The 13,078-nt window shown below is 47.2% G+C and overlaps 1 protein-coding gene across 1 annotated transcript in view; it reads left to right on the plus strand.

Moving 5' to 3' along the window:
- Positions 1–6,447, plus strand: part of LOC112071691 (sodium/hydrogen exchanger 7-like) — a 46,688-nt gene extending 40,241 nt beyond the window's left edge. The window contains 5 exon segments of the mRNA XM_024139129.2: positions 433–500; positions 502–541; position 2,037; positions 6,294–6,379; positions 6,382–6,447. Of these exon segments, the coding sequence (XP_023994897.2) occupies positions 433–500; positions 502–541; position 2,037; positions 6,294–6,379; positions 6,382–6,447 (261 nt within the window).
- The last annotated feature ends 6,631 nt before the right edge of the window (positions 6,448–13,078 follow it).

Below are 13,078 nucleotides of genomic sequence, written 5' to 3' on the forward strand. Positions count from 1 at the left end.
AAGTGCGATAGTGTTTCCATTCCCTTTAAGTCAAGTGGTTATAGTGTTTCCATTCCCCTTTTGATAGTTCACGTGGATAGTGTTTCCATTCCCCTTTAAGAGTGGAAGTGTTTCCATTCCCCTTCAAGAGTGGAAAGTGTTCCATTCCCCTTCAAGAGTGGATAGTGTTTCCATTCCCCCTTCAAGAGTGGATCAGTGTTTCCATTCCCCTTTAAGAGTGGATAGTGTTTCCATTCCCCTTTAAGAGTGGATAGTGTTTCCATTCCCCTTTAAGAGTGGATAATGTTTCCATTCCCCTTTAACTGTTGATAGTTCACTGTCAGTGGTGATAGTTTCAAGGTAAACAGGCTGCTTGGGTGTGTCTTCACATGTGGCAGAGTTTATGTCCTTATGTATACCGACTTCTATCCTCAACACTGTCCCGTCCGTCAGCTGGCCATCTTCATAGGCCGTGCCGCCAACATCTACCCCCTCTCCTTCCTGCTCAACCTGGGACGCAGGAAAGATCAGGGGCAACTTCCAGCACATGATGTGATTTGCAGTAACAGTGAGGTCGTCTAGTAGCATAGTCTCTAGATAGACATGATGTCTCTAGTATAGACCAATGATGTCTCTAGTATAGACCAATGATGTCTCTAGTATAGACCAATGATGTCGTTCTAGTATAGACCACATGATGTCTCTAGTATAGACCAATGATGTCTCTAGTATAGACCAATGATGTCTAGTGCATGATGCTCTAGTATAGACCAATGATGTCTCTAGTATAGACCATGAGTCTAGATAGACAATGATCTAGTATAGACCAATGAGTCTCTAGTTAGACAATGATGTCTCTAGTATAGACCAATGATGTCTCTAGTATAGACCAATGATGTCTCTAGTATAGACCAATGATGTCTCTATATAGACCAATGATGTCTCTAGTATAGACAATGATGTCTCTAGTATAGACCAAGATGTCTCTAGTAAAATTCAAATTTTGGACAGTCACGTAATCTAAACAAAAAACTCATCATAAACTTTACTAAGAAAACATGTTGTACAGCAAATGAAAGATACACTGGTTTTTAATGCAACTGCTGTGTTAGATTTTAAAAAAAATAACTTTAGTACAACATACAGCATGCAATATTGTGAGACAGCGCTCACCAATTCTCCACCTTGTTGGACCAACATAAACCACAAAAAAACGAAATAACATCATAAATATTCTCTTACTTTTGATGATCTTCCATCAGAATGTTGTGCAAGGAGTCTAGTTCCAGAATAAATCGTTGTTTTGTTTTAGAATGTCCATTTCTTCTGTCGAATTAGCAACTTTGGCTAGCCATGTGGAGGGCACATGTCCAAGAAATCTTTGCGCCTGGAACGAAAAATTCCAAAGGCCAATAAACGTAGAATAAACTGGTCAAACTCGGTTGAAAATCCTACTTTATGATGTTTTTCTCATATGTATCCAATAAAATCAGAGCCGGAGCATTTCGTCGTGTATACCGAATGCATTTCAGAAGACAATGTGAGGTTCCCTGGTGCGCAGTTGAATACTGCCAATAAGGCGGACCTGTCACTCCAAAAGCTCTCATTCGGTCTCACATCAAGCTAGACACCCCATTCAACATTCTACTGCCTGTTGACATCTAGTGGAAGGCGTATGAATGCATACAGATCCATAAATATAAGCCAGTTGAATAGGCAGGCCCTGACAGAGCCCCATTTTCAGAATTTTCACTTCCTGTTTGGAAGTTTGCTGCCAAATGAGTTCTGTTTTTTACTCACAGATATAATTCAAACAGTTTTAGTGTTTTCTATCCAATAGTAATAATAATATGCATATTGTATGATCTAGAACAGAGTACGAGGCCGTTTAATTTGGGCACGATTTTTTCCCAAAGTGAAAATAGCGCCCCCTATTAAGAAGAAGTTTTAACTCCTGTACTGACAATGTGGTGCCAAGCAAAACTGTGAAATGCTATGCAAATAATAAACCATGCGTCATAAAATAAATCAAGGAGGCACTGAACAGGAAAAAGAAGGGTTTACATAATGGAAATAGGGATGAGTTGACAGTAGTACAGAACGAAATTAAAGGGCTGATCAGGAAAGGCAAAACATAAATACAAACTGAAATTAGAACGCTGCAAGAGAATAACATGAAGGATGTCTGGGATGGTATGAAGAAGATAACAGCACCATGGGGCTGATGGGGGGAAGGGACAGAGCCACAGAGTTGAACCAGTTTCTCAGCAGAGCAACAGCAGATTGGGGAGGTGCTGGACTCTGGGAAGCACTGAGCCCATGAGCATCTGGGAGGAACATTTGGTTAAGCTGCTGAAGAGGATCAATCCCAGGAAGTCAGCAGGGCCTGATGGGGGTTTTAAAGCCAGAGGACTCAAGGTGTGTGCTAATCAACAGGCTGTCATACTCACAGATATTCTAAATGGAAAACATCCTGCATAGTACCCATTTTAAAGAAAGCAGGAGGGACTGCACTGAAAGACTTCACACAAGTCCTGAAAACCTTTGAGTGGGTTTTAATACCTTTCATGAAGGGTCGAGGTGACAGGCGATCTGGATCCTTTGCAATTTGCCTACTGCCCAAAAACTGGTGTTGAAGATGCTCTCCCTCCTCCACACCTGGAGAAGCCGTGGTGACAACAATGTTCTTCGACTTCTCCAGTGCTTTTAATACCATACAACCCAACCCGCAGGCCCAAAAGATAAAGGACATTCACGTAAACCCACACAAAATCAAATGGATTGTGAACTACCTGACAAATAGAACAGCGTAGGTAAGGCTGAACCAGGCAGTATCAGATCGGATATGTACCAACACGGGTGGCGCAGGACCGTCTCCTGTCACCTTTTACCCTTTACACAAATGACTTCAAACACCAATGAACTGAGCCACTTAGACATTATCTGATGACTCTGCTATAGTCAGCTGTGTGATGAGAGGAGACTCTGTTGTAGTCAGCTGTGTGATGAGAGGAGACTGCTGTAGTCAGCTGTGTGATGAGAGGAGGCTGCTAGAGTCAGCTGTGTGATGAGAGGAGACTCTGCTATAGTCAGCTGTGTGATGAGAGGAGACTGCTATAGTCAACTGTGTGATGAGAGGAGACTGATTTAGTCAGCTGTGTGATGAGAGGAGACTCTACTATAGTCAGCTGTGTGATGAGAGGAGACTGCTATAGTCAGCTGTGTACTGGAAGGAGAATCCTCAGTCACTACTAAAAAGCCCAGACTGTACTGGAAGGAGAATCCTCAGTGTCTACTAAAAAGCCCAGACTGTACTTTATAAGGAAGCTTAGATCTTTGAATGTATGTGACAAAATGTGTAGTATGTTCTATAGCAGTGTTTTGGCGAGTGTAGTAGGGACCTGTGGCGAGTGTAGTAGGCACCTGTGGCGAGTGTAGTAGGGACCTGTGGCGAGGTGTAGTAGGGACCTGTGCTGTTGTGTGCTGGAAAGGGAATTGAGCACATAAAGGACATTAAACAAGCTTGACCAAATCATTAACAAAGCCAGTACTACAGTTGGCAGCAGCCTGGAATCAATGAAGGACATTGAAAAGTAAAACCACAAATGATCATGGACAATGACACCCCCACTCCCACAGGGCTCTGATGACACCCACCCACTCCAACAGGCTCTCGATGACACCCACTCCACAGGGCTCTGATTACCCTCTTTACCCACTCCTGGGCTCTGATTACACCCACTCTCTTACTGGCTCTGAGCTACAACTCCCACCACTCCACAGGGCTCTGATGACACCCACCCACTCCCACCAGGGCTCTGATGACACACTCCACAGGGTCTGATTACCACCACCACTCCACAGGGCTCTGATGACACCCACCCACTCCACGGCTCTGATGACACCCACCCACTCCACAGGGCTCTGTTGACACCCACCCACTCCACAGGGGCTCTGATGACACCCACCCACTCCACAGGGCTCTGATGACACCACCACTCCACAGGGCTCTGATGACCCCACCACTCCACAGGGCTCTGATGACACCCACCCACTCCACAGGGCTCTGATGACACCCACCACTCCACAGGGCTCTAGTGACACCCACCCACTCCACAGGGCTCTGATGACAACCCACCCACTCCACAGGGCTCTGATGACCCCACCCACTCCACAGGCTCTGATGACACCCACCCACTCCACAGGGCTCTATGACACCCACCCATCCACAGGGCTCTGATGACACCCACCCACTCCACAGGGCTCTGATGACACCCACCCACTCCACAGGGCTCTGATGACCCCCCACCACTCCACAGGGCTCTGATGACACCCACCAACTCCACAGGGCTCTGTGACACCCACTCCACAGGGCTCTGATGACACCCACTCCACAGGGCTCTGATGACCCCACCAACTCCACAGGGCTCTGATGTGACACCATCCTTGAATTGTCATTATGTGTTACTAGCTAGGTGGTTTTACTGTGGGTTCCTCTCCAGACGTCATAGCTAGGTGTTTTACTGTGGGTTCCTCTCCAGACGTCACTAGCTAGGTGGTTTTACTGTGGGTTCTCCAGAACGTCACTAGCTAGGTTGTTTTACTGTGGGTTCTTCTCCAGACGTCACTAGCTAGGTGGTTTACTGTGAGTTCTCCAGCATCACTAGCTAGGTGGTTTTACTGTGGGTTCTCCAGAATCACTAGCTAGGTGGTTTTTACTGTGGGTTCCTCTCCAGACGTCACTAGCTAGGTGTTTTACTGTGGTCTCCAGACTCACTAGCTAGGTGGTTTTACTGTGGGTTCTTCTCCAGACGTCACTAGCTAGGTGGTTTTACTGTGGGTTCTCCAGACATCACTAGCTAGTGGGTTTACTGTGGGTTTCTCCAGACGTCACTAGCTAGGTGGTTTTACTGTGGGTTCTCCAGACGTCACTAGCTAGGTGGTTTTACTGGTGGGTTCTCCAGACGTCACTAGCTAGGTGGTTTTACTGTGGGTTCTCCAGACGTCACTAGCTAGGTGTTTTACTGTGGGTTCCTCTCCAGAACGTCACTAGCTAGGTGTTACCGTGGGTTCTCCAGACGTCACTAGCTAGGTGGTTTACTGTGGGTCCTCTCCAGACGTCACTCTAGGTGGTTTACTTGGGTTCTCCAGACGTCACTAGCTAGGTGGTTTTACTGTGGGTTCCTCTCCAGACGTTACTAGCTAGGTGGTTTTTACTGTGGGTTCTCCAGACGTCACTAGCTAGGTGGTTTTACTGTGGGTTCTCCAGACGTCACTAGCTAGGTGGTTTTACTGTGGGTTCCTCTCCAGACGTCACTAGCTAGGTGGTTTTACTGTGGGTTCCTCTCCAGACGTCACTAGCTAGGTGGTTTACGTGGGTTCTCCAGACGTCACTAGCTAGGTGGTTTTACTGTGGGTTCTCCAGACGTCACTAGCTAGGTGGTTTTACTGTGGGTTCCTCTCCAGACGTCACTAGCTAGGTGGTTTTTACTGTGGGTTCCTCTCCAGACGTCATAGTAGGTGGTTTTTACTGTGGGTTCTCCAGACGTCACTAGCTAGGTGGTTTTACTGTGGGTTCTCCAGAACGTCACTAGCTAGGTGGTTTATGTGGGTTCTCCAGACGTCACTAGCTAGGTGGTTTACTGTTGGTTCTCCAGACGTCACTATGTAGGTGGGTTTTACTGTGGGTTCCTCTCCAGACTTCACTAGCTAGGTGGTTTTACTGTGGGTTCTCCAGACGTCACTAGCTAGGTGGTTTTACCGTGGGTTCTCCAGACGTCACTAGCTAGGTGGTTTTACCGTGGGTTCTCCAGACGTCACTAGCTAGGTGGTTTTACCGTGGGTTCTCCAGACGTCACTAGCAGGTGGTTTACCGTGGGTTTCTCCAGACAGTCACTAGGCTAGGTGGTTTTACCGTGGGTTCTCCAGACGTCACTAGCTAGGTGGTTTTACTGTGGGTCTCCAGACGTCACTAGCTAGGTGGTTTACTTTGGTGTCTTCTCCAGACGTTTCACTAGGCTAGGTGTGGTTTTACTTGTGGGTTCTCCAGACGTTACTAAGCTTAGGTGGTTTACTGTGGGTTCTCTCCAGACGTTACTAGCTAGGTGGTCTAACTGTGGGTTCTCCAGACGTTACTAGCTAGGTGGTTTTACTGGGGTTCTCCAGACGTTACTAGCTAGGTGGTTTTACTGTGGATTCTCCAGACTTTACTAGCTAGGTGGTCTAACTTTAAAGGACTTTGACAACGCTGATGTATAAAGGAGCTTTAAAAATACACTTGATTGAGTGACTTGCTTGCGTTTGTTCCCCTCCAGGCCTGCGGGGGCGATGGGCGTTTGCCCTGGCCAATCCGGGACACAGCTACTACGCTCGCCAGATGACGTGTTCACCCACCACCCTCCTATCGTCTTCTTCACCGTCTGGGTGTTTGGAGGAGGGACCACCCCATGTTGTTCATGGCTACACTAGGGTTAGGTCTAGAGCCGCTAGAACAACCTCTCTCCTTCACTCTTATTCCTGTCTCCCAGCGTCCCAAATGGCTCCTATTCCCTATATAGTACACTACTTTAGACCAGAGCCCTTTCCCTTAGGTATAGTGCACTACTTATAGACCAGAGCCTATTCCCTATAGTAGTGCACTACTTAGACCAGAGCCTATTCCCACTATTAGTCACTGTTGAATGATAGACCAGAGCTCTATTCCCTATATAGTTGCACTACTTTTAGACCAGAGCCCTATTTCCCTATATAGCGGCACTACTGATAGACCAAGAGTCCCTACATCCCTATATAGTGCACTACTTTAGACCAGACCCTATTTCCCTATAAGTTGGCACCTACTTATAGACCAGAAGCCCCTTTCCCTATATAGTACACTACTTTAGACCAGGCCCTACCATTCCCTATAAGTTGCCTACTTATAGGACCAGAGCCCTATGCCCAATATATAGTGCACTACTATAGACCAGGAAGCCCTATCTCTAGATATAGAGGCCACATACCTTTGACAAGAGCCCTATTCACCCCTAATTAGTACACTAACTATTAGGACCAGACCCTATTTCCCTATATAGTCGCACTACTATCGACCAGAGCCGGCCTTTCCTTATGGCACTACTATAACCAGAGCCATCACCTATATAGGTGCACTACACAATAACCAAGAGCCCTGATTCCCTATATATAGAGAGCCACTTACTTATAGACAGAGCCCTATTCCACTATAGAGGGCACTCAAATATAGACCAGAGCCCCTATTCCCTATATAGGTGCACTACTTAATAAGACCCGAGCCCTATTCCCTATAAGTGCACACATAACTATAGACCTAAGACGCCCTATTCCACAATATATAATGCACTACTAAATAGACCAGAGCCCATATTCCCATCTATAGTGCAACTACTATAGACCAGAGCCCATCTCCGCTATTATTAGAGCAACTTACTTTAGGACAGAAGCCCTACTATCCCTATCAATAGTGCACACTATTCTAGACCAGAGCTCCCTATCCCTATAATATAGCTTGCAACTATATAGACCAGAGCCCATATTCCCTAACTAGAATGCACTAATATAGACCAAGCCCTATTCCCTATATAGTGCACTACTATGAAGACCTAATCCAAAGAAAGCCTACAAATCAGACCCTTTCCCTATATAGTGCTACTACTTAGACCAGACGCCTATTCCCTATTATAGTGCACTACTATAGACCAAGCCCTTTCCCTATCATAGTGCACTACTTATAGACCAGAGCAAACCTATTCCCACAATCATTATAGTTGCACTACTTAATTAGACACCAGAGCCTCTAATCCCTAATATTTATGCACTACTATTAGACCAGAGCCCTAATTCCCTATATACTGCACTACAAATACTACACCATAAGAGCCCCCCTAGTTCCCCTTTTTATAGTGCACATACTCTGTTCATACTGTACCAGACCCATTTTTAAAATGAAATTTACAATAGATTTGTTAGTTGCTAATTCCAGTACTGTCTCATTGTGGTTTGGTGAGGATGAGACAGCCTGTGTTGCTTTGGTGAGGGTGAGACAGCCTGTGTGGTTTGGTGAGGGTTTGAGGACAGCCTGGTGTGGTTTGGGTCGGGTGAGACAGCCTTGTGTGTTTGGTCAGGGTGAGACTGTGTGGTGTTTATCCAGAAGGTTGGGGCCAGAGAGCCCTACAAGCAGCTTTTACCATTGGCCCAAATCTTTACACCTCTTATTCCATCCACCACTATAGTTTCCCTAACTGTCACCATGGAACTGACTAGGAGAGTGGAGACTAGTACCGCCTAGAGCAGGCTGAGTAGTACCAACCTAAGAGGGCTGTAGTACCACCTAGAGGGGCTACAGCTTACCATCTAGGGGCTGTAGTACCACCTAGAGGGCTGTAGTCCCACCTAAGAGGACTGTAGTACCACCTAGAGCGGCCGCGTGTAGTACCACCGAGAGGACTGTAGTGACACCTTAGAGACTGTAGTACAACCTGACTGTAAGTACCTGACTGTTAGTACCACCTAAGGGCTGTATACCACTAGAGGACCTGTAGTACCACCTAGAGGGCTGTAGTAGCCACTAGAGGGCTGTAGTACCACCTAGAGGACTGTCAGTACCGCCTAGTGAGTGACCTGTAGTACCGCTTAGAGGGCTGTAGTTACCGCCTAGAGGGCTGTAGTACCACCTGAGGGCTGTAGTACCACCTAGTGGGTGTAGTACCACCTAGAGGACTGTAGTACCTGTCTGTATTACCACCTAGAGGACTGTAGTACCACCTAGAAGACTGTAGTACCACCTAGGGACTGTAGTACCACCTAGAGACTGTACATTTACATTTAAGTCATTTAGCAGACGCTCTTATCCAGAGCGACTTACAATTGGATAAGGTTTTTTATATAATATTCATCCTGGTCCCCGTGGGGAATGATAACCCACAACCCTGGCGTTGCAAGCGCCATTGCTCTACACCAACTGACCTGTGATACCACCTAGAGGACTGTATAGTACCCACCTAGTTACCTGTACAGTAACTAGAGGACTGTAGTACACCTAGAGGCTGTAGTACCACCTAGAGGACTTGTACCACCTAGAGGACTGTAGTACCACTAGAGGACTGTAGTACCACTAGAGGATGTAGTACCACCTAGAGGACTGTAGTTTACCTGACTGTAGTACCACCTAGAGGGCTGTAGTACCACCTAGTGTGTTTAGAGGAGGAAGCCAGTCTGTATCAGTGTGTTTAGAGGAGAGGAGGAGCCAGTCTTGTATCAGTGTGTTTAGAGGAGGAGCCAGTCTGTATCAGTGTGTTTAGAGAGAGGAGCCAGTCTGTATCAGTGTGTTTAGAGGAGAGAGGAGCCAGTCTGTATCAGTGTGTTTAGAGGAGGAGCCAGTCTGTATCAGTGTGTTTTAGAGGAGGAGCCAGTCTGTATCTCAGTGTGTTAGAGGAGGAGCCAGTCTGTATCAGTGTGTTTAGAGGAGGAGCCAGTCTGTATCAGTGTGTTTGTGGTTAGAGCAGCTGTGTGTGTTTAGAGAGGGGCCAGTCTGTATCAGTGTGTTGGTAGACTTTAGGAGAGGAGGAGCCAGTCTGTATCAGTGTGTTTAGAGGAGGAGCCAGTCTGTATCAGTTGTGTTTAGAGGAGGAGGCCAGTCTGTTATCAGTGTGTTTAGAGGAGAGGAGGAGCCAGTCTGTATCAGTGTGTTTAGAGGAGGAGCCAGTCTGTATCAGTGTGTTTAGAGGAGGAGCCAGTCTGTATCATGTGTTTAGAGGAGAGGAGGCCAGTCTGTATCAGTATGTTTAGAGGAGAGCCAGTCGTATCAGTGTGTTTAGAGGAGGAGCCAGTCCTGTATCAGTGTGTTTAGAGGAGGAGCCAGTCTGTCAGTGTGTTTAGAGGAGGACCAGTCTGTATCAGTGTGTTTAGAGGAGAGGAGGAGCCAGTCTGTATCAGTGTGTTTAGAGGAGGAGCCAGTCTGTATCAGTGTGTTTAGAGGAGAGGAGGAAGCCAGTCTGTATCAGTGTGTTTTAGAGGAGGAGGCCAGTCTGTATCAGTGTGTTTAGAGGAGGAGCCAGTCTGTATCAGTGTGTTTAGAGGAGGAGCCAGTCTGTATCAGTGTGTTTAGAGGAGAGGAGAAGCCAGTCTGTATCAGTGTGTTTAGAGGAGAGGAGAAGCCAGTCTGTTCTGCTGTCTGTTTATGGACCTGAATGTGTTTGACAGTCACTGATAGCAAGGCCTCCTGCCTCTCGTCACACTGACTTACTGAGCAGCAGAGCAGCCGATAGTAGAGCATCGTTAGGGCAGTGGGAGGGCTAAGGAGGCTGCTGTCGGTAAGGCAGCAGTATGGCTAGGGAGGCTGCTGTCGTATAGGGCAGCATTAGGGCTAGGGAGGCTGCTGTCGGTAGGGCAGCGTAGGCTAGGAGGGCTGCTGTCGTAGGCAGCAGTAGGGTAGGGAGGCTGCTGTCGGTAGGGCAGCGGTAGGGCTAGGGAGGCTGCGTGTCGGTAGGGCAGTGGTAGGGCTAGGGAGGCTGCTGTCCGGTAGGCAGCAGTAGAGCTAGGGAGGCTGCTGTCGGTAGGGCAGCGGTAGGGCTAGGGAGGCTGCTGTCGGTAGGGCAGTGGTAGGTTTAGGGAAGCTGCCTTCGGTAGGCAGCAGTAGGGCTAGGGAGGCTGCTGTCGGTAGGGCAGTGGTAGGGTTAGGGAGGCTGCCATCGGTAGGGCAGTGGTAGAGTTAGGAGGCTGCCGTCTGTAGGGCAGCATTAGGGTTAGGAGGGCTGCTGTCAGTAGGGCAGTGGTAGGGTTAGGGAGGCTGCCGTCGGTAGGGCAGCGTTAGGGTTAGGGAGGCTGCTGTCGTAGGGCAGTGGTAGGGTTAGGGAGGCTGCCGTCAGGAGGGCAGTGGTGGGGTTAGGGAGGCTGCTGTCGGGAAGGCAGTGGTAGGGTTAGGGAGGCTGCTGTCGGAGGGCAGTGTAGGGTTAGGGAAGCTGCCGTCGGTAGGCAGCAGTAGGGCTAGGGAGGCTACCGTCTGTAGGCAGCAGTAGGGCTAGGGAGGCTGCTGTCGTAGGGCAGCAGTAGGGCTAGGGAGGCTGCCGTCGGTAGGGCAGCAGTAGAGCTAGGGAGGCTGCTGTCGGTAGGCAGCGGTAGAGTTAAGGAGTCTGCCGTAAGTTGGGTTAGGGAGGCTGCCCTACCCAACACCTCTCATCACCCCGAGAAACACCATCCCCACAGTGACGGATGGTGGTGCTAGCAGGGATGTTTTTCATCGGCAGGGACTGGGAAGCTGGTCAGAATTGAATTGAAGGAATACTGGATGGAGCTAAATACAGGGAAATTCTTGAGGAAACCTGATTCAGTCTTCCAGAGATTTGAAACTGGGACGGAGGTTCACCTTCCAGCAGGACAATGACCCTAAAGCATAACTGCTAAAGCAACACTCGAGTGGTTTAAGGGGAAACATTTAAATGTCTTGGAATGGCCTAGTCAAAGCCTAGACTTCATTCCAATTGAGAATCTGTGGTATGACTTAAAGATTGCTGTACACCAGCGGAAGGAGGAGCTGGAGCAGTTTTGCCTTGAAGAATGGGCAAAAATCCCAGTGGCTAGATGTGCCAAGCTTATAGAGACATACCCCAAGAGACTTGCAGCTGTAATTGCTGCAAAAGGTGGGTCTACAAAGTATTGACTTTGGGGGGGTGAATAGTTATGCACGCTCAAGTTTTCTGTTTTTATGTCTTATTTCTGGGTTGTTTCACAATAACAATATTTTGCATCTTCAAAGTGGTGGGCATGTTGTGTAAATSAAATGATACAAACCCCCCAAAATCTATTTTAATTCCAGGTTGTAAGGTAACAAAATAGGAAAAATGCCAAGGGGGGTGAATACTTTCGCAAGCCACTGTATTTGTTTACATTTGTCTTTTTAAATCGACAGTATCAAATCTTCCATAAAAGCAGTTTAGGTGGTTTACAAAGGATGAACAGTCTGCCGTATTATTGTTCTCTGCTTCCTCTTCCCGTCATTGCATTAAGCCCCTCCCATGCGTGTCTTGGATTTCCTGTACAGAACTTCTGCTCCACTTTATCCTTGAAGTCCTTTTTTGCTTTCCATATTTTTGACCTGAATTCATTTTCTTTCTCATTTACAGCATCAGTATCTCCTTTCAGGAATGCAAACTTCCTTTCATTGAGGCACATTTTCAAGTCCTTAGACACCCATGGCTTATTGTTGGGAAATACTCTGACAGTTTTTGTGTGTAATGACAGTATCCTCCCAGAACTGGATGTATGATGTCATTTTTAATTTAACCTTTATTTAACTAGGCAAGTCAGTTAAGAACAAATTCATATTTACAATGACAGTCTAGGAACAGTGGGTTAACTGCTTTGTTCAAGGGCAGAACGACAGATTTTACCTTGTCAGCTCGGGGATTCAATCTAGCAACATTTTGGTTACTGGCCCAAAGCTCTAACCAGTAATCTACCTGCCGTAATACGCTCTGTTAACTGGTGGGGGTCCCTACACGAGTCAAAGTACACCTCCCAGTCTGTGACGTCAAAGCTCCTCCCTACTCTCCTCTGTCCATACCTGAATGGATTCCTCTACAGTTTCTTTGTGTTTCTCCTGCTGCCTGTATCTCGGTAGGAGATGGATAACGTTATGGTCTGATTTCCCAGACTGCCTTGTATGAGTCCTCTACTTTGCCATAACACTGATCCAGGATGTGAGTTGAGCGAGTCGGACAGGTGATGTATTGTTGCGGAGAGGGAGAGCGTATTAAAATCTCCAAGCACAAATCCTGGCTGGTCAGTTGATCGTGAGCGGTCTGTAATCCTGTCAGCACCTTCCTTATTGTTAGGTCCAGGCACATGGACCAGAATAATGATAATCTGTCCCAACTCGCGTGGTAGATAGATTGGCCTGAATGATACAAGGAGAACTTCATAGTATCTGGTGCACACTTGTTCAATCACATTACACTGCGTGGCCCAAGTATTATCTACAAAGATACATATGATACAAGGAGAACTTCATAGTATCTGGTGCACACTTGTTCAATCACATTACACTGCGTGGCCCAAGTATTATCTACAAAGATACATGATCCCC

This window comes from Salvelinus sp. IW2-2015, unplaced genomic scaffold (assembly GCF_002910315.2).
Source record: "Salvelinus sp. IW2-2015 unplaced genomic scaffold, ASM291031v2 Un_scaffold1683, whole genome shotgun sequence".
Lineage (NCBI taxonomy): Eukaryota > Metazoa > Chordata > Actinopteri > Salmoniformes > Salmonidae > Salvelinus > Salvelinus sp. IW2-2015.